Raw genomic sequence first — 18,776 nt, forward strand, 5'->3', positions numbered from 1 at the left:
ACAGCTCCTCTATGGATTCAGCTCTCCCGTGGATGCTCATGGTTCCTTTGTGGACACAGCTCCTCTATGGATGTGGCTCCTCCGTGGAGTGGCTCCCTCTTGGGCATAGCTCTCCCCTGGGCGCTGACGGCTCCTCTATGGATGTGGCTCTTCCATGAACACTAATGACCCTTCCATGGATGTGGCTGTCATGGACACGGCTTTCCCATGGATGCTGATGGCTCCTCTATGGACACAGATCCTCCATGAATGCTGATAGCTCCTCTATGGATGTGGCTTCTCCATGGAGTAGCTCTCATGGACACAGCTCTCCCATAGGCGCTGACAGCTCTTGTATGGATGTGGCTCTTCCATGGACGCTAACGACTCTTCCATGGACCTGGCTCTCAAGGTCACAGCTCTCCCATGGGCACTGACACCTCCTCTATGGATCTGGCTCCTCCATGGAGTGTCTCTCACAGTCACAGCTCTCCCATGGGCACTGAGAGCTCCTTTATGGATCTGTCTCTTCCATGGATGCTGACAGCTCCTGTATGGATGTAGCTCTTCCATGGACCTGGTTCTTATGGCCACGGCTCTTCCATGGATGCTGACAGCTCCTGTATGGATGTAGCTCTTCCATGGATGCTGACAGCTCCTGTATGGATGTAGCTCTTCCATGGATGCTGACAGCTCCTGTATGGATGTAGCTCTTCCATGGACATGGTTCTTACGGCCATGGCTCTTCCATGGATGCTGACTGCTCCTGTATGGATGTGGCTCTTCCATGGATGCTGACTGCTCCTGTATGGATGTGGCTCTTCCATGGACATGGTTCTTACGGCCACGGCTCTCCCCTGGGCGCTGACAGCTCCTGTATGGATGTAGCTCTTCCATGGATATGGTTCTTACGGCCACGGCTCTTCCATGGATGCTGACAGCTCCTCTATGGATGTGGCTCCTCCATGGAGTTGCTCTCATGGCCACAGCTCTCCCACAGGCACTGACAGCTCCTCAGGGGCTGTGGCTCCTCCCCGCAGTGCCCCTCACGGTCACAGCCCTCCCCTCGGCCCTAATGGCCCCTCTGGACGCGGCTCCTCCTCCTCCTCTTCCTTCCTCCCCCCCCCCCGCTCACGTGCCGCGCGCGGTCATGTGATCCTCGTCTGCTGACCGGTCCCACCCTGCCCTATTCCCCCTTCGGCCAATGAGCGTGCGGAGCGCCTGTCTCCAGCCAATCGCGTGCGAGCGGCTCTTGCCGCCAGCCAATCGCCTGCGAGCAGCTCCGAGATTCAGCCAATGGGAAGCGAGCGGCGCTGGTCTCCAGCCAATGGGACGCGAGGAGCGCCGGGCCGGGCCGGGAGGGGCGCGGGCGGCCATGGCGCTGCAGTTCGGCGCGGCGGGTGCGGCCGAGGAACCGGCGCTGGTCGGGGGCAGCTTCGGCGCCTCCGACTCCTTCCCTAAGGACTTCGGCTACGGGGAGGAGGAAGAGGAGGCGGAGCTGGAGGGCGGCCCGGGGCCCGGCGGGCCCGGCGGGGGCGCGGGGGGGCCTGGCGGCGGCGCGGGCGGAGCGGACTCCAAGCCGCGGATCCTGCTGATGGGGCTGCGCCGCAGCGGCAAGTCCTCCATCCAGAAGGTGGGGGCACCTCCCCGTCCCACGGCGCCTCCTCGGCTGCTTCCCCGGCCCCTTTCCCTTCTCCCCCGGCTCCTTCCCTGTCCCCTTTCCCTTCTCCCCCGGCTCCTTCCCTTTCCCCCTTCCCTTCTCCCCCGGTCCCTGCCTTTCTCCCCTGGCTCCTTCCCTGTCCCCTTTCCCTTCTCCCCCGGCTCCTTCCCTTCTCCCCCGGCTCCTTCCCTTCTCCCCCGGCTCCTTCCCTGTTCCCCTTCCCTTCTCCCCCGGCTCCTTCCCTGTCCCCCTTCCCTTCTCCCCCGGCTCCTTCCCTTCTCCCCCGGCTCCTTCCCTTCTCCCCCGGCTCCTTCCCTGTCCCCCTTCCCTTCTCCCCTGGCTCCTTCCCTTCTCCGCTGGGTCCCTCCCTGTCTGCCTTCCCTTCTCCTCAGGTTTAGGCTGGATATCAGAAAAAAATTCCTCACGGAAAGAGTCCTCGGGCACTGGAACAGCTGCCCAGGGAGGGGGTCGAGTCACCTTCCCTGGAGGTGTTTAAGGAACGGGTGGATGAAGTGCTGAGGGACATGGTTTAAGGGAGTGTTAGGAATGGTTGGACTCGATGATCCAGTGGGTCCTTTCCAACCTGGTGATTCTATGATTCTCCCCCGGCTCCTTCCCTGTCCCCTGCCCTTCTCCCCCTGCCCTGTCCCCCTTCCCTTCCCCCGACCCTCTCCCCTTGTTCCCTGTCCCTTGGGCCCCTTCCCTATCCCCTGGCACCCGGCTCCTTGTCCCCCTGGCTCCTTCCTTTTCCTCAACCCCTTCCCTGTCCCCCAGCGCCCTCCTCCTTCCCTTGTACCCCACAGCTCCTTCCCTGTCCCCCGGCGCCCGCTTCCTTCTCTCTGGCTCCTTCCTTGTCGCCACTGCCCCAGTTTCTTCTCTCCGGTTCCTTCCCTGTCCCCACTCCTGGCTTCTTCCCTTGTCCCCCCGGCTCCTTCCCTGTCCTGTTCCTTCCTTGTCCCTAGCATCCCAGTTTCTTCTCCACCAGTTCCTTCCCTGCTCCTTCCCTGTCCCCCGCTGCTCCTTCTCTGTCCCTCCTGCTCCTTCCCTGTCCCCCCTGGCTCCTGCCTTATCTCCAGCGCCCAGCTCTTTGTCCCCAGCTCCTTCCCTGTCCCCCCTGCACCCCGCTTTTTGCTTGTCTTCAGCCTCTTATCTCCCTTATCCCAGTGTCGCTGCCAGGGCTGGCTCCACTCTGCGGTGCAGATGAGGTGGGAACCAAGGGAAGCTCCTGCCTAAAGACTTCCCAGACCAGGCTCTGGTGAGCTGCCCTGGAGAGGAAAAGCCGCGTAGAGTAGTTTATAGCCTTGCTCTTCACTTTCACGCTTCGGAAACAAACAGCGAAGATGCTGCTGTGAAGTTTGCCACGAGGGGTTTCCTTAGGGATGTGAAAGTCCCGTGGGCGGTGCAGGTGTTTGGTGTGGTTAACCAGCTGGAGGGAGACTGGGCTGCTCTTCTGCCTTCTGAGCCTTTGAGAAAGGCTTCTGCTTTTGCGTGAAAAACATTCTGCGTGGTTCTGCAGAAAGGCACGCTCTGCTTTGCTTTAGAAGCAAAGATAAAGCAGCCTCCCCCTTTTTTTTTTGTGCTAGACCAAGCAAATGAGAGTCGCTGGCCAAGGAGGAAATAAAACAATAAAATTGTTTAGCCTGGAGAAGAGGAGGCTGAGGGGAGACCTTATTACTCTCTACAGCTACCTAAAAGGAGGTTGTGGAGAGGAGGGAGTTGGGCTCTTCTCCCAAGTGACGGGGGACAGGACAAGAGGGAATGGCCTGAAGCTCCGTCAGGGGAGGTTCAGGTTGGATATCAGAAAAAAATTCTTCACAGAAAGAGTCATCGGCACTGGAACAGCTGCCCAGGGAGGGGGTCGAGTCGCCTTCCCTGGAGGTGTTTAAGGAACGGGTGGATGAAGTGCTGAGGGACATGGTTTAGGGAGTGTTAGGAATGGTTGGACTCGATGATCCAGTGGGTCCTTTCCAACCTGGTGATTCTGTGAACACTTTATTTCAGTGCGGAAGGTTTATTGTTAGCTTTGTGAAGCTGCTTGTAGTTCTTAAAAATTAGACAAAACTGACTGTTTTATGGAGTTCAGGAGAAGTGCAGCGCTAAGAATGATCCATCTTCCTCAGTGCAACTTTTGTATTTGCTGTCCCTGTTAGGAAGTTTCTTGGTGCTAGTTTTATGGGAAGGTGTTGCAAGAGGAATGTGATCCTTCTCGAGCTCTGGACCTCAAACTTTGTTCCAATGTAAGTGTGGAATCCTTCAATGATTTCTGTCAGGGCTCTATGTAGAGAAGCAAAGCAGTTACTCCTGTTTGTAGACAAAGTGTCAAAAAAAAAGGGAAACTATCCTGGATTTGTTACTCTTTCAGCCACATCCAGTTCCTGGATTAGATATCTTTGCAGGTGTTGCTGCAGTGTACCCTGTAAGGTGTTTTGTGTCTTAGTCATGAGCTGTTGGAGTCCGGATGTTGTGGAAGTCACACCTATCACCCCATGTATGGCATTGTTGTTTGGTGGTCTGGGAAAGTTTTGTTGGTATAAATGAGGCCGGAGTTTCAGGTGGAAGTGAAACTCTGAGTGTGCCTCTTCTCTGGTTTGTGAAAAACCAACCCCAGACACACGGTTCCCTGAGGAGTCCATTCAAAGTTGAAGGTAGTGGGAATGAATGAGTCGGACAAATCCAGCTCGCTGATCCAAGGAAGGGTAACTGCTTGAAAATTGAGACAGAAAGTGTGAGTTGAAAAAAAACAAACAACAAACCCAAAGGAAAGGGCAGTCCAAAAGCATGGAGGGGGTTCGGAAATCATAGGATCACAGAATGGTTTGGGTTGGAAGGGTCCTTCAAGATCATCCAGTTGCAACCCCCCTGCCCTTCCACCCGCTACTCAGTACTGCATCAGAGCACAGCTTAACTGCTCCAACTCAGAGACAACACCAAATGTTGCTGTGGAGAAGTTGTAGAGAAAAGTTTGGCTCATAAGGGAATCAAAACCCATTCCTGAAAACTTGGAGACTGTGGCAGGTCAGATGTGAATGGGAAATTCAGAGGAATAAATAGAAATGTGAATGAATGCTTAGGCTGACAGTGAAAAAAGTTCTTCAAATATGGTAAAAAGCAGGAAGCCTGCCAGAAAGCCAAGGAGGCCATTGGATGTTGAAGGTGCACAAGGAATGCTTGGGAATGGTAGAAGTCATAATGAGAAAACTTGGCAGATTCATTGGATTTTACTAGCTTTGTCCGCTCTGCCTGCATCCGCCTGTCACAGTTGCTTGGCATCAACAGTAGCTGTGTGCTTCCCATCGGATGCTTCCACAGCCTTTTGATCTGCTTTGTTGAAGATGTTTAAATCAAGTAAGAGTGGAGGTGGATGCTGGGTGATAGAAACGGAGTTTGGTCAAAACTGTGTCCTGGTTCCCCTGTTAATGTGAAAAACACATGGGGAACAGCAGTCTGATGAAAGACACTGCTTGGGGAAGGAGGGAAGAGGGGGGTTATAGCTTTGTTTGCCAGGGACTCATCTGCTTTAAACTGGATTCACTCATTCTGTCCTGCTCCCTGTGGGAAACGCCAAGTTCCGAAGAAAGAAAATTGATTTCAGAATTCTTTCTAACTGTGCTTCAAGCTCAGAGGAATTCCTGGTCATTGAAATGCATCACAGAACTGCTTTTACTTTTCCATACACGTGTCCTGCTGTTTAAAACTTCATTTTGATCCTGCCTTCCTCAAACATTTGACTTGAGGAACTGAATTTTTTTTCCTTTGGTCTTAAAAATCTCAGCTGACATTTACTTTGAACCTACCCAAGCAATCCATTAACTGCACTGGGTGTGGAGTTGTTTGTCTAAGAGCAATTGTTGCAGCAGATCTCTTTCATGACAGATGAATTCTGTAACTGTGTGAAACATCTTTCTTTTTGCAGTCCAAGCGTTCCACCACCTCACGTCTGTAGTGGATGGATGAGATGCTTTAGTGCAGTGTTCCTGTTGGAGCTGCTCGCTTTTGCGGCCGCTGCTTTGCTGTGGGCCTCTGTGCTGGTTCTGTTTGTTCAGGGCAGGGCGAAAATCCCAGTCGAGCTTTTTGAGTATTGGCATTAAGTGTGATTTTTGTTGCTAGTGTGAAAGCTTTCATCGTTTATTTAGGGTTCTTAAAAGGAGAACGTCAGCAAATGTAATTAATAGAAGGTCGACTACCGAACTTTTTGCGTGTCTCAAACCGAGGTGGTGTTTTTGTACGCTTTTATTGTAGTTTAGAAACAGCCCCATTATATTGTGTCATCACACTTGACACCAGGCTAAGAGCAAAATTTCCTTTAGGGATTTCTAAGACTGGAAAGGAACAGTTCTTAAAAGTTTGCAGTTGCTTAGTGAACACAGTGGCTTTGTACCAGATCTGAATTAGCTGATAGAGCAGAATTTGAAAGTACTGGACTGGACTTGCAAGGCAGAGGGAGTAACAGGGATGTCTGTATCTTTAGGCAGTGGTGAAAAGGTTTTAGGGCTTGTGACAAGGTTTTCCTGTATTTGCCTGCTTAGTTCTGGCCGAGGGTTGGTGATTCCCGTTGCTGGGACAGGACAGTGTCTGTTTATCAAAAGGAAACTCCGCACTTCAGAGTGGACAAACCTGTCTGTACGGTTCAAATTACCGAACTTTTACCCATCACCTCTAATATGATAAAAACGAGACTTTATTTGTGTTCTTTTAACAGGTGGTGTTTCACAAAATGTCTCCCAATGAGACTCTGTTCTTGGAAAGCACCAACAAGATCTACAAAGATGATATTTCCAACAGTTCGTTTGTGAATTTCCAAATATGGGATTTTCCTGGACAGATGGACTTTTTTGATCCAACGTTTGATTACGAGATGATCTTCAGAGGAACAGGGGCTCTCATATATGTTATTGATGCTCAGGTAATACACTCAGAATCGCAAGGAAGTTTTCTTTTTGCTTTGCGTGCAAGAGGAATGGTCGAGAAGCTGGTAATTTATATCTTTAGTTCATAAAGCATCTGTTCTGTATGAAAGGATGCATTGGCAATCTAACCTTTGCTGTGTGGTTTTTAGTTTGGTGAAGTGACCGGCATGTACGCTTCATAGAATTATAGAATCACTTGGTTGGAAAAGACCTCTTGGATCATCGAGTCCAACCATTCCTACCTGCCACTAAACTGTGTCTCTGAGCACCTCGTCTTCCCGTCCTTTAAATCCCTCCAGGGATGGGGACTCCACCACCCCCCTGGAGAGCCTCTTCCAGGGTCCGATGACCCTTCCAGTAGAGAGTGGGAAGGAGTGAGTGCTCCGAGCTTACCTGTTCCACAATAAAAGTGGGAACCTGCTGTGTCAGGTGGTCTGAATGATTCCATCCCTCTTCTCTTGGCTATGGAGTTTGTTTAGTAACAGCAACTTGCTGACCACAGTTTCGAGTACCATTGGGTATCTGGTAGCTTCTAATAAACATAGAGATTGCACCAAGGGAGATGATCTGGTTATTAGGACCAGTTTGGAGATCGCTGTCACCTTTTGCTGGACTTGAAGTGTAAGATGCCTTTTTGTCCGAAGGGTGGGCTCCAAGCTGAGCCTTGTGTAGCTAATGCAACATAATTTACATGACAGAACCTAAGCTGCTTGGATTTCTGACGCTCCCACGTTTTCTCTTCTCCCATACTTCTGTTTAGTTATGGAAGTAAAGTTCTTGCGCTGAAATATTTTTGTCCTTGTGCAGAATGGAAAAGTTATGGAGGTTAAAGCCTTGTCATTCATTCCTGCCAAAACTGATTTACAGGATGACTACATGGAAGCGCTAACAAGACTCCACATTACAGTTTCGAAAGCCTACAAGGTCAACCCAGAAATGAACTTTGAAGTTTTTATTCATAAAGTTGATGGTTTATCGGATGACCATAAAATAGAAACGCAGAGGGATATTCACCAGAGGGCTAACGATGACCTTACGGATGCTGGGCTTGAGAAACTGCACCTTAGGTGAGTTAACAATTCTGGCACGTGTGATTCTACTGTTGCTGATATGCAGACAGACTGACGGCTTTGAGAAGCAGTAGTGGAGAGACTGGAATAAGGCCTTATTTCTTAATATTGCCCGAACTCTTTTGACAAAATACACACAGAGTTTATGGCCAAGCCTCGGGTGCTAGGCTGACTCAGGTAATTCATGCTGCTGGGTTGGATTCCAATCAACCGATTTATTCATAAACTTGTTGATAATTCAAGGTTTTTCTGCATCCTTTTTGTTCAGCGCAACAGGCTGAATTTGTACGTTTGGCCTGGAGGGACAGGGGAGGGGAAGGTGCCTGTGTTCTAGTCTGACTGGTGCTGGCTTTTCAGCCTGATTTAGTTTAAAGACTTAGTCTCTTTTTCACATTTGGCTCGTCTTTAAGGTGACTTCTACCAACACCTTTTAAACGAATTATCTTTTCTCTGGTTTTACTGCTATTTCAGTTCTCATGGAGCTTTTAAGCATTGCCAGTTTTAGCATGAACAAAGTGGAAGGCTAGGAACGGGACTCGAAGAAATCTAGTCAAGCATTTAGAGCCTTTGTGATGAGTGTTCTGTAGGCTAAGTGTGTTGTGAAAGCACGTTCAAATTCTTCTCTCTTTTCTCCTATGTTCTGGGGACGCAAAGTCTGTTCCATGCTTACTCGGTTCACTCAGAAACAAGGTTCTTGGTGCAGTGGCCAGGTGCATTTGTGATAAAGGCATCCCAGTGAAATCATCAGCCCTGAATGTTAACATTTCTTGAACATTTAACATTTTTATTGCAATTCTGAAACAGTTCTGAATCTTTACTCTTTCTTCCTTTTCCCTTCCTCCTTACCTCAGCTTTTATTTGACCAGTATCTATGACCATTCAATATTTGAAGCCTTCAGTAAAGTGGTACAGAAGCTCATTCCGCAACTGCCAACGCTGGAAAATCTACTAAATATCTTTATATCAGTAAGTGTTAATCTAACAGAACTTCAAATGAAATACAGGGGATGGTAAAGCAAATCCTTGTGCTAAGGAACGCTGGTCAGGTCTGCCCATGGAGGGTTTGGGTTGTGTTTGTGGGTGTACCCTGGCCTGGTTGGCTCTGTTAGCAGCTCTTTACCTGAGCTGAATTGTACTGGTGCCTGCCTTGTGCCTGGTTCTCTAAACGCTGACAAAACACAGTTGATAACTGTTGATACACAAGTTTTTTTTTGCCAGCACGATACACTGATCAGTCCATTATGGCACTTGGTGGTCTAACGTAGCTGTACTAGAAAGAGACTCTTTTCATAATATGAACTTTGCCTTGAACTAAACTGGATTTCGTGTGGTCTGTGAGACTTTTGCCCTTATTCTTGTAGTGTTTGCATTATTTGTGACACAGAAACTGGCTCTTGTGTTGTTTAAATCAAGTGAAATCTCACCCTAGAGACAAGGCTGAAGTAGCCTGTCTTATTGAAGTTATGGCCGTGAGCATGGCCCTGATGTCAGAAGGGTTGTCCGGATGTCCTCTGGACACTGCCAAGGCTATTCAGACTAGCTTGGAAGACGCAAGAAGGAATGATTCTGGTGCACAAATAGAGATTAAACTTTGCCAGAAACCCATAGTCTGCATGTGTTAACAACAGCAGGCTTCTGCGCTTGGATGAGCAAGCGCGCTTTGCCGAGGTGCTCGTTTACAGATCGGATGGTACAATTGGCTCCGCGCTTTTCCCTACCTGTAATGTGATGCTCTTCGTGGAGTCAGGACTTTAGAAGCTGACTTTATTTGCTCTGCATGCTAAACTACACGGCAACTGCCTCACAGAAACTGAACTGCCAAGAGACTACGAGTGTAAAATCTAAGCGTCAGCAGACTACTGTGAAATAACCCATCTCTGAGTCTGCTCCGTCAGGGGGATGCGAAGATCTGGCTTTTCTGGTGTTAATGGTACCACAGAAGAGGAAAATAGCTGAATTTAGGTTCTAGAAACTTAGTAAAATATAACCTTAATTATGACCAGGTAAATAACAAAGTTCCATCTGAGTCTCCAGCCTTATTTCTGTCATCTAGAAGGTGATGTTGAGATGTCCGATGGCAGCAAGGGTGTTGTACTGATAAACTATATGCTCTAAATCTTGATTCTTTCTCAAGCCTCTAAATTATGTTTACGTTCTTAATAGTAGGAAATGGTTTAAAAATGTGTGAAATCTACTTGACGTTTTAAACATGGAATTATTTTGGAAATTCATCCAAATTCTTTCTCTTTCTGCAGAATTCAGGCATTGAAAAAGCTTTTCTCTTTGATGTAGTCAGCAAAATCTACATCGCAACAGACAGTTCCCCTGTAGACATGCAATCCTACGAGCTGTGCTGTGACATGATCGATGTAGTGATAGATGTTTCCTGTATATATGGGTAAGTGATGAATACTCCGAGGAAAAAAGTAGAATAAGGGCAAATTGAACAGTAAGACACTATTGATGGGGCTGTAAAGCACCGTGGTTCTGCAGGCGATGAGAATAAAGCCAAATGTATTGAGCATTTGTACTCGGTTTGTTTCCCTCTGCTTATGGCCGTAGACAGCCATTTGACATTTGTAAAGTGGAGTGTTTCATGTGAAATACAAATACTACTGTGTCTCACTTGGCTTTTTGGGTGCAGGTGTGTTAATACCCACAAATAACTGGAGTTGACGGTGTGCTGGGTCGGTGTAACGTGCAGTCACCGTGCTCTGAGCCTGACCGCTACCCAAACAGAACAGCTTCTCGAATCATGGAATGGTTTGGGTTGGAAGAGACCTTAAAGATTCCCTGTTTCCAACCCTTCTGCCGTGGGCAGGGACTGCAAGGACCACTCTGCTCTTGCCAGCTTTCTCTTAGGGATGCATGTAGTGCTTGTTTGATACAATTTACAGCTGATTTGTACTTCACAGTGGATTTTTGATGTCGCTCTGGAGAAGCAGTAACATTTTAGACCTGCAGATGTATCCTGAGAAGCACAGTGCTGCCGGGAAACACTGCAGCCTTTCACGGTCTGATCCTGATGGATCAACCCAGGGTGGTGTTCGGTTTGGGGCTTTCAGGAGCGAGTGATGATGGGTGTGATGATGGCCTTACTTAGGAGAGGACCAAGACCTGCGCTGCAGGTTCCTCACTGTTCAGCGTGAGTCATTCTCGCTGCATTGAACAGGGATTTGCCTGGAAGTTCCATGTTGATGCCTGGATTATGTCTGGGGTTAAAACTCCTTCTTTCTTAGGTTAAAGGAAGATGGCACAGGAAGTGCTTACGATAAGGAGTCAATGGCGATTATCAAGCTCAATAACACGACAGTCCTGTACTTAAAGGAAGTAACAAAGTTTTTGGCATTAGTTTGCATTCTTAGAGAAGAGAGTTTTGAGCGCAAAGGTAAGGACCTGCCCCCATCAAAGGGCTTTTACCTAATGTTTTTTATCGACTATAAAGCAATAATATGACTTTACGAGTAACCTTGATTTTTGTGTAACAATTCCTTTAATTTTTTTCTGGGAGGAATTTTCCTTTCCTAGAGACTGGTATAAAGAGGTCTTGTTTTTATTCTCATGAATCGTAAAATGGTTTGGGTTGGAAGGGACCTCAAAGTCCATCCAGTTCCACCCCCTGCTGTGGGCAGGAACATCTCCCACTGGATCTGTTTGCTCCAAGCCCCATCCAACCTGGCCTTGAACCCTTCCAGGGATGGGGCAGCCACCACTGCTCTGGGCAACCTGTTCCAGGGCCTCCCCACCCTCACAGGAGAACATTTCTTCCTAAAATCTCACCAAATCTCCCCTCTTTCAGCTGAAAACCGTTCCCTCTCATCCTATCTCTGCCTTCCCTTCTCCCTCAACGCCCCATCCAACCTCCTGTAATCACTGTCCTCCTGACAAATTGACTTGTGTAGCCAACGTGGCCTCTTCTGTTACATCTGTTATGGTGGAATCAGTAGAACAGAGTCATGTGCTATGTTGTGCTCAGCAGCTGCCGCATTGTGCGTAGCTGTGTTCTCGGTCCTGGGTTGCAATGATGTAGTTTTGTTAACGTACGACTGAAGAAATCAACAGTGGTCATCTCGTACAGCATGTGGTAGAAACTTGAAGAAAGGGTTTAATACATTGTAGGTCCAACCAGCTCTGTAGATGTCTGAACCTGTAGGAGATGATGGTACAAATGGTCTCACATGTTCCTGGGTAGAAATGACAGCTCTAATTTTGAAGTATTTAGCAGTGACAGTGCTTAGCTTGGCATTTTAAAAAGAAAAAGCAGGTTTTTTTTTCTTTTAATACCTGTACTGTATCCAACCTCAGAGCTCTCCTCACCGCGGTGAGGGTACGTGTCAGTGACAAAATAACATTCCAGTGCTGGTTACGCTGGTTTTGTGGAGTAGAGTCTTGTGTTATCCCCTCACCTGCTGTTTAATTCCCAATACACATCACACACCTTCCAAACGAGTGCCTTTTTTTCCTGAAAGCTGTGACAGTCTAAATAAAAAGCCATCAGTAAAACTTCGTTAAAACCTTCTGAATTCAAATTAAGAGTAAAATAAGTAGGAAAAAGCTATTGGCTAAATGAAACATGTTGTATTTATTGTGAAGCCCTGTTGATTACGTACGCGTGCCAAGCTGAGCCCAGTTTTGCCTCTTCCTCCCCTTCTCCTCGGCAGGTCTGATAGACTACAATTTTCATTGCTTCCGCAAAGCCATTCATGAAGTCTTTGAAGTAGGCGTTGCCTCCCACAGAATCTGCAACCATCAATCCAGCACCTCAAATATGAAAGCAGTGACTCACAATGGCACGCCTAGGAACGCGGTCTAAAGCCAAATGAAGGACGTTGGATAGACTTGTCAGCTCTTCACTCCGGAGTTTTGTGGAACAAGAGGAGAGTAGTCTGAAAGCCTGAATATGTTTCACAGGAGAAGAGTGGCGCTAACTGTGGAACAGCAGCTCGTAACTCATGTCGGACAACCGAAACTACTGTAACGACACTTTGAGGCCCCCGGAGTTAGAAATGCCGGTTTGAAGTCAGCTTTAATCGCAAGCGCGGTGGTTTTTCAGTTTGGAGTCCTATTTTAACAGTCTGCCTCTGACTGATTGCCCGGTCACAACTTACAAATGATTGAGTTGAGTTTTGCGTGAAACACTGAATGGTCGGTCACTTGCTCAACTGTGTTTTTTATCGATCTGTAGAATATCAGAATCTCCACTTTTGCTTACGTTTTCCCTTTTGTCATGCAAAAACAAACGAAAAAAAAAAAAGGCAGTGTTATTATTTTGGCTTGTGAACCTCAGGCTTTTTGTTTGGTGAGGCTGGTCTCACAAATCATTCCATAAGGTAATTCCTGCTCTCGCGGTGTGCTCAGAGTCCTCCCTTGAATTCTGTCCTTGTTGCGTGGATGCGAGGTAGAGCTCTGTTCTAGTGATTCTGTGTTTGTTCGGAGAGCTGACCTGGAGCTTCGTTTTAAGAGATCGTGCTACTTTGCTTTCAGACCGCGCTCCTTGGTGTGCCCCCTCGGATGGAAGGGAAGCGGTAAAACCAGAAATAAACTACCTGCTCTCTTTGGCAAAAGCACGGATGTCATAAATCTGTGTGATTAATCCTGTTCACAAAACAACCGCATGGCTCGCTAAGCTGAAATGTCTGCCATCTCTTGGAATAAAGCAACCACTTTCAGCTATTCCCAGCCGAAGGAATGACTTTGGTGGTGGATCTCACTCTGCCCTCTTGACTGAGAATTGAGACGATTCCTAGGAGAATCTGAGGGCACTAACTTTGCACGGCAATTAAATATCAATGTGCCACAACCTGCTAATGATACTGAATATTGAAAGTGCGTTGATTCTGGCAAACACCTCGTTTGTTGCCGTGCAATCTGAATAGAATGGCCTAATTGCTGATTTTGCGAATGCTGGCTTTCATCCTCCGGGAAGTATATCTGAATTATTTTAATCTAATTTATTGGTATTATTGCTGCAGATGTCACACTGTACATCAGCCTTGCTACGCAGTAAGCTCAGCTCCCGGCCCGTAAAGATCTCACCTCTTTCTACCTGTCCCTGTGTGTGTGTAGGTATTGCGAAGCCACTGGACCAACCGACGATACAAGTGCCACTATCAAAGTTTCTGCAGGAAGATTCGTGACTGTAAGCGATCTCCAAAACCGCTGTATTTATGTGGTCAGAAATAACCACGGGATTGCTTCTGGGCTTATAGAATGGATTTTCATTCAGTTATGTACAAATGAATATACATGCGTTAACATTAGGGTGTACGCACATACTGTGTAAATGTTTTTCTTTTTGTTTTAAATATGTCGTATGATACTAAAAACATAAAGGATCCGCTCCAAAAGGCACCACAGGCAGCAGGGGACTTAGAAATTCAAGTGCTCTAGTCCAGTTCTCTTAATAGCAGCTGGAATTCTGAGCTCCTTTTCGGTAATGGAACTGCAAGGGTTTTTTTTAAGGTGCTGTGGGCTTATAAGACGGAGTTTGCAGCTTGTAAGCTCTGTCCTGGTGTTCACTCACGGTGAGAGGAGAAGTGATTGGCAAGATCATAGGAAGGAAGAAATCATTCCCATTCGTGCAACGAGTTTTCCATGTTCTAAGTACATGTGTACATTCCTCTCTGTCTTCACTCTACATGATTTTGTGCTAATAAAAGGAAAAAAGGTCGAACTGTAATGCTGTTGTTTCTGTTGGAGGATGAAACTTCAACAAAAGTCTACAAAGGCCTGGGCGGTGCAGCAAATCTTAAAAAGCTGTGTTATCCTCACTGTATTTCTTTTAAAAGTTAAATACCACTTCTCCTGTGAGGCTTTAAAAGTTTCAGGTAATCGCAGCTTTCCTCTCAATTAAAAACTGACTCTGAACTAAATACTTGGTTTTCAGAAGGTGACTTCAGACTTTAAAGGTGTGTAAATGATGGTGCAACATGTTCTTTTGCTCTCATTAATGGTGAGCCTTAGGCTGTGGTCTGAAATTCTGCTTTCAGCATCGAGGTGTCTGGCAGTAGATGGCTTCTGATCGCTGACCAGGTTTCCAGAGGGCAATCGGGGCAAGGCCAAGCCTGAAAAGAGAGGGCAGAGCAATAGAAGGTGGTGTCTGTGTGCTGTCATGGAAGCGTTTGGGTTGGAAGGGACCTTAAACCCCATCCAGTCCTACCCCCTGTCACAGGCAGGGACACCTCCCACTGGATCAGGGGCTCCAAGCCCCATCCAACCTGGCCTTAAACTCGTCCAGGGATGGGGCAGCCACCACTGCTCTGGGCAACCTGGGCCAGGGCCTCCCCACCCTCACAGGAGAACATTTCTTCTCTCTACCTCCTCTAAGTTCTAGCCTGGATTATACAATAACACTTACCGTGTGCAAATATATTTCCTGTCTTTTTCTTGTGGCCGTTTATTTAGCTGAGATATTTTCACAACATAAGCACAAAATCCCAGAGGAGTACATTCACAGCCAGTGTGAATAAATCCATCCAAGCTGAGCCAGACCAAATCCGTGAAGGCTTTTTTGTAGTCTGGTACAGAGCAAACAGGTTCTGGGCTGGTGAAACCTCCTGAAGGCTGGTTTACTGCCTTCCCTCTTGGACTGATGGTGATGATAGAGTGGTTGCTGATGTTCTTTGGATTCCTGAAGTCACTGAATGCTGCTGGGTATTTCACTGTTACTAATTAGGCTTGCCAATTAGGTTTATGAGCAACTGATTGGTCTTTGGTAGCAGGGAGGATGACCATGTTTGCTGGACTTGATGGAGGATGAAAGATTGTTCTGACTGCCCTCTTTCTTTTTGTCCTTTATTTCTGTGTTAGGTTAAAGACACTCGTTTCCCATCCTGCTTTTTTTTTTTGGCCTTAGATAATGTCCCTTTTCCCAGCAATCAGCTTGGTAATTGAGAACTAATTATCCTGATTTACCCCTCAGACACCTGGTGGGGAAAGTGAAGAGCAGCAGGCGGGACTGCTCAGAAGGAAAAGGACCAATTAAGATAAATCTGTGCTTAAAGAGGAGGTTAGAAAAATGCAGGAGGCAACTGCAAATGTCTGAAGTTGCACACTTCGCACTCATAATGGAATCCTCTGGATGTGAACAAACTCTTCTTCTGAAGCCTACTGCATCCTAAGGTAGGATTTTCCTTGATTAACAAGTAGCAAATGTGTAAACTAGACAGCAGTGGGTTCTTTAATATCCTATTTTCTTCCTTATCTTGGGAGAAGCAATCCCAGTCTGTCCACATCTCCCTTCTGACTTTGATTTTCACAACAAGAGTTTTTATTGTTAACGTTGTGTCCATCCCCACCCCCTTCTCTCCTCTTCCCTCCCCAATGTTTTTCTGCTAAACTGCTGCTTTGAAATCTGTAAAAGCAAAGCAAAGAGGAAATATTTTTATTTAAAGCCTATAATCGTGTTTTGAGCGACTGATAATTTTGATTACCATTGAAAGCAAGGAAAAAAAAATCTTGCTTTCCCATAAACACATTCGCTCTTTAAAGACTCTGTGAGCCTCTAGATGTCACGGTTCTGATCCCAAGTGTCTCAAGGCCAGCGTCTGTCCCGTGTCACGTGCCTCTAGCTGGAACCGAGATAAATACGTGCTCCCAGGCTGATAGCAGTTGTTCTTTAGAGCCGCCTTCTGAGCTGCTGCAGTCACTCCTCAGGTCTTGAAATCTCATTTGAAGTTCACCCAGGTGCTAAGGCAGGCAGACTTTGACCTGGAAGGGGATGTGATTTGGAGTCTTCCCCCACTCTGGTCCTTTTTTCCAATAGCTTTGATTGTATTTGATGCAAATATCGATGTAGTGGCTGTTGGAAAATCACCCTGTGTGGAGCAGGGGTTATATTGCAATTTTGAATGAAGGAGTGATGAACAGAAAATGCCACCGTTGTGTGGGATGATCTAAGTGTTAACGAGACCTTCCAGTACCTGAAGGGGCTATGAGAAAGCTGGGGAGGAACTGTTTACAAAGGTTTGTGGTGATAGGACGAGGGGCAACGGGTGTAAACTGGAGAGGGGCAGAGTTAAACTGAACGCAAGGAGGAATTCCTTCACCATGAGAGGGATGAGTGTGATTTTTTAGCAGTAATAACAGGCAAAATCTGTCTGTCTCTTGTCATCCAAGTACAAAGTATATCCTTTGTCAGACTGTCTGCTGAAGGCATGACTCTAGCAACCTTCTGTTAGCTGACAGATCAAACCTCTACCTTTTATGGTTCCTGAGGGTGTTTAACTTCTTCCCATTAAAAATGAATAATAAAATTTAAAGCTTTCATCATAATGGGGTTAGGAGGAGGTGTTTTGCTTATTATAGCTATACCAATGTTCAAAAAGCTGGTTTAAACCATTGCAAAATGAGGGAAGAGGGCATTATTAGAAGACCAGTGTAAAGGATCTTTTAAAGAACACTTTTGGGTTTAATTCGAAGATTATTTCTTGCTAGTGGCAGTTAGTGGCCCACCCGCAGTTCGTGTTGGATATGAAATAAAAGGAAGGTGTGAAATGTCTCAGGTTCATGCAGAAATCTGGGGGATAGAATCATAGAATAGTTTGGATTGGATGGGACCTCAAAGCCCATCCAGTTCCGCCCCATGCCATGGGCAGGGACACCTTCAATGGGATCTGGTTGCTCCAAGCCCCATCCAACCTGGCCTTGAAGACCTCCAGGGATGGGGCAGCCACCGCTGCTCTGGGCAACCTGGGCCAGGGCCAGAATTTCTTCACCATGTGAGTGGTGAGGCCCTGGCCCAGGCTGCCCAGGGAAGTGGTGGCTGTCCCATCCCTGGAGGTCTTCAAGGCCAGGTTGGATGGAGCTTAGAAGGTGTCCCTGCAGGGACGGAACTGGATGGGCTTTGAGGTTCATGGTTATTAAGTGAGTTTTGTTGAAATACCAAGTAAATATAAACTTTCTGCTGGGTTACAGGAATGAGGATACTTTTCGCTTCGATTCACATCTATTTGTCTGGGATTTTTCCTGCCTTACTGTGAGCGAACGGGTCAGTCAATGGTCCCTTGTGACCTAAAGAGAATTTATTTTTCTTCCCCTCTAGATGGCTGTCTTGTTCTCTTTTAAAGAGTCTGTAGCACAAAGAGAGTCTGGTGGAACTTAAGGGAGATAGTTTATTTAAATAGTCAGTCTTTAGAGTTTTGCAATGGACTTAAGCGTTTATGAGCAAAATGCTGAGATAGAATCATAGAATAGTTTGGGTTGGAAGGACCTTAAAGATCATCCAGTTCCAAACCCCCTGCCATGGGCAGGGACACCTCCCACTGGCTCAGGCTGCCCAAGGCCCATCCAACCTGGCCTGGAACACCTCCAGGGATGGGGCAGCCACAGCTTCCCTGGGCAACCTGTTCCAGTGCCTCACCACTCTCATATTGTAGAAATTCCTCCTTATGTCCAGTCTAAATCTGCCCCTCTCCAGTTTATACTCATTGCCCCTCGTCCTGTCCCCACAAGCCTTTGTAAACAGCCCCTCTCCAGCTTTCTTGCATCCCCTTCAGGTACTGGAAGTTGCTTTGAACTATAGCCACAAGTGTGTGTGGAGTAAAGATATGGAGGGAATGTTCTTGCAGTATCTAATGAGTTAGAGCAGAGAGTGTACAAGAAGGTTTTTAATATGTTTTTATTTATATTTTTACCTTTTTTTTTTGCCAAAAGATTTCTGGCTTCATTTAGCACATCTGTACTTGGGTGAACTACGTCTTCACAACAAACTTTAATATAGAGTATTGTCTAGAGAGAGTATTGTAGAGAGGGGCAGATTTAGACTGGACATAAGGAGGAATTTCTTCACTCTGAGAGTGGTGAGACACTGGCCCAGGTTGCCCAGAGCTGTGGCTGCCCCATGCCTGGAGGTGTTCCAGGCCAGGCTGGATTGGGCTTGGAGCAAGCTGATCCAGTGGGAGGTGTCCCTGCCCATGGCAGGGGGTGGAACTGGATGATCTTCAAGGTCCCTTCCAACCCAAACCATTTTATGATTCCATTCTATTCTAAGCGACACACTGAATAAGCAGTGCCCTCCCTTTAATTGCAGCACCAATCTTAGGGTGTTTAGAAACAACTGCCTGGTTAATTGCTTAAAAGACATTTTTTAGGGGGCGATAACTTATAGAATTTAGCATTGATTAAAATAATTGCTTTCTGGAAAAGCCTCTTCGAATAAGT

General features: G+C 47.0%; 1 protein-coding gene across 1 annotated transcript; it reads left to right on the plus strand.

Moving 5' to 3' along the window:
• The first annotated feature begins 1,330 nt into the window (after positions 1-1,330).
• Positions 1,331-14,450, plus strand: RRAGC (Ras related GTP binding C). Its single transcript, XM_054086612.1, has 7 exons — positions 1,331-1,612; positions 6,339-6,542; positions 7,414-7,613; positions 8,468-8,582; positions 9,872-10,014; positions 10,856-11,004; positions 12,278-14,450. Exons 1-7 carry the CDS (start codon positions 1,355-1,357, stop codon positions 12,427-12,429), a joined length of 1,221 nt encoding a protein of 406 aa, XP_053942587.1. The 5' UTR covers positions 1,331-1,354; the 3' UTR covers positions 12,430-14,450.
• The last annotated feature ends 4,326 nt before the right edge of the window (positions 14,451-18,776 follow it).

The sequence above is a fragment of the Cuculus canorus genome, chromosome 22 (assembly GCF_017976375.1).
Source record: "Cuculus canorus isolate bCucCan1 chromosome 22, bCucCan1.pri, whole genome shotgun sequence".
Lineage (NCBI taxonomy): Eukaryota > Metazoa > Chordata > Aves > Cuculiformes > Cuculidae > Cuculus > Cuculus canorus.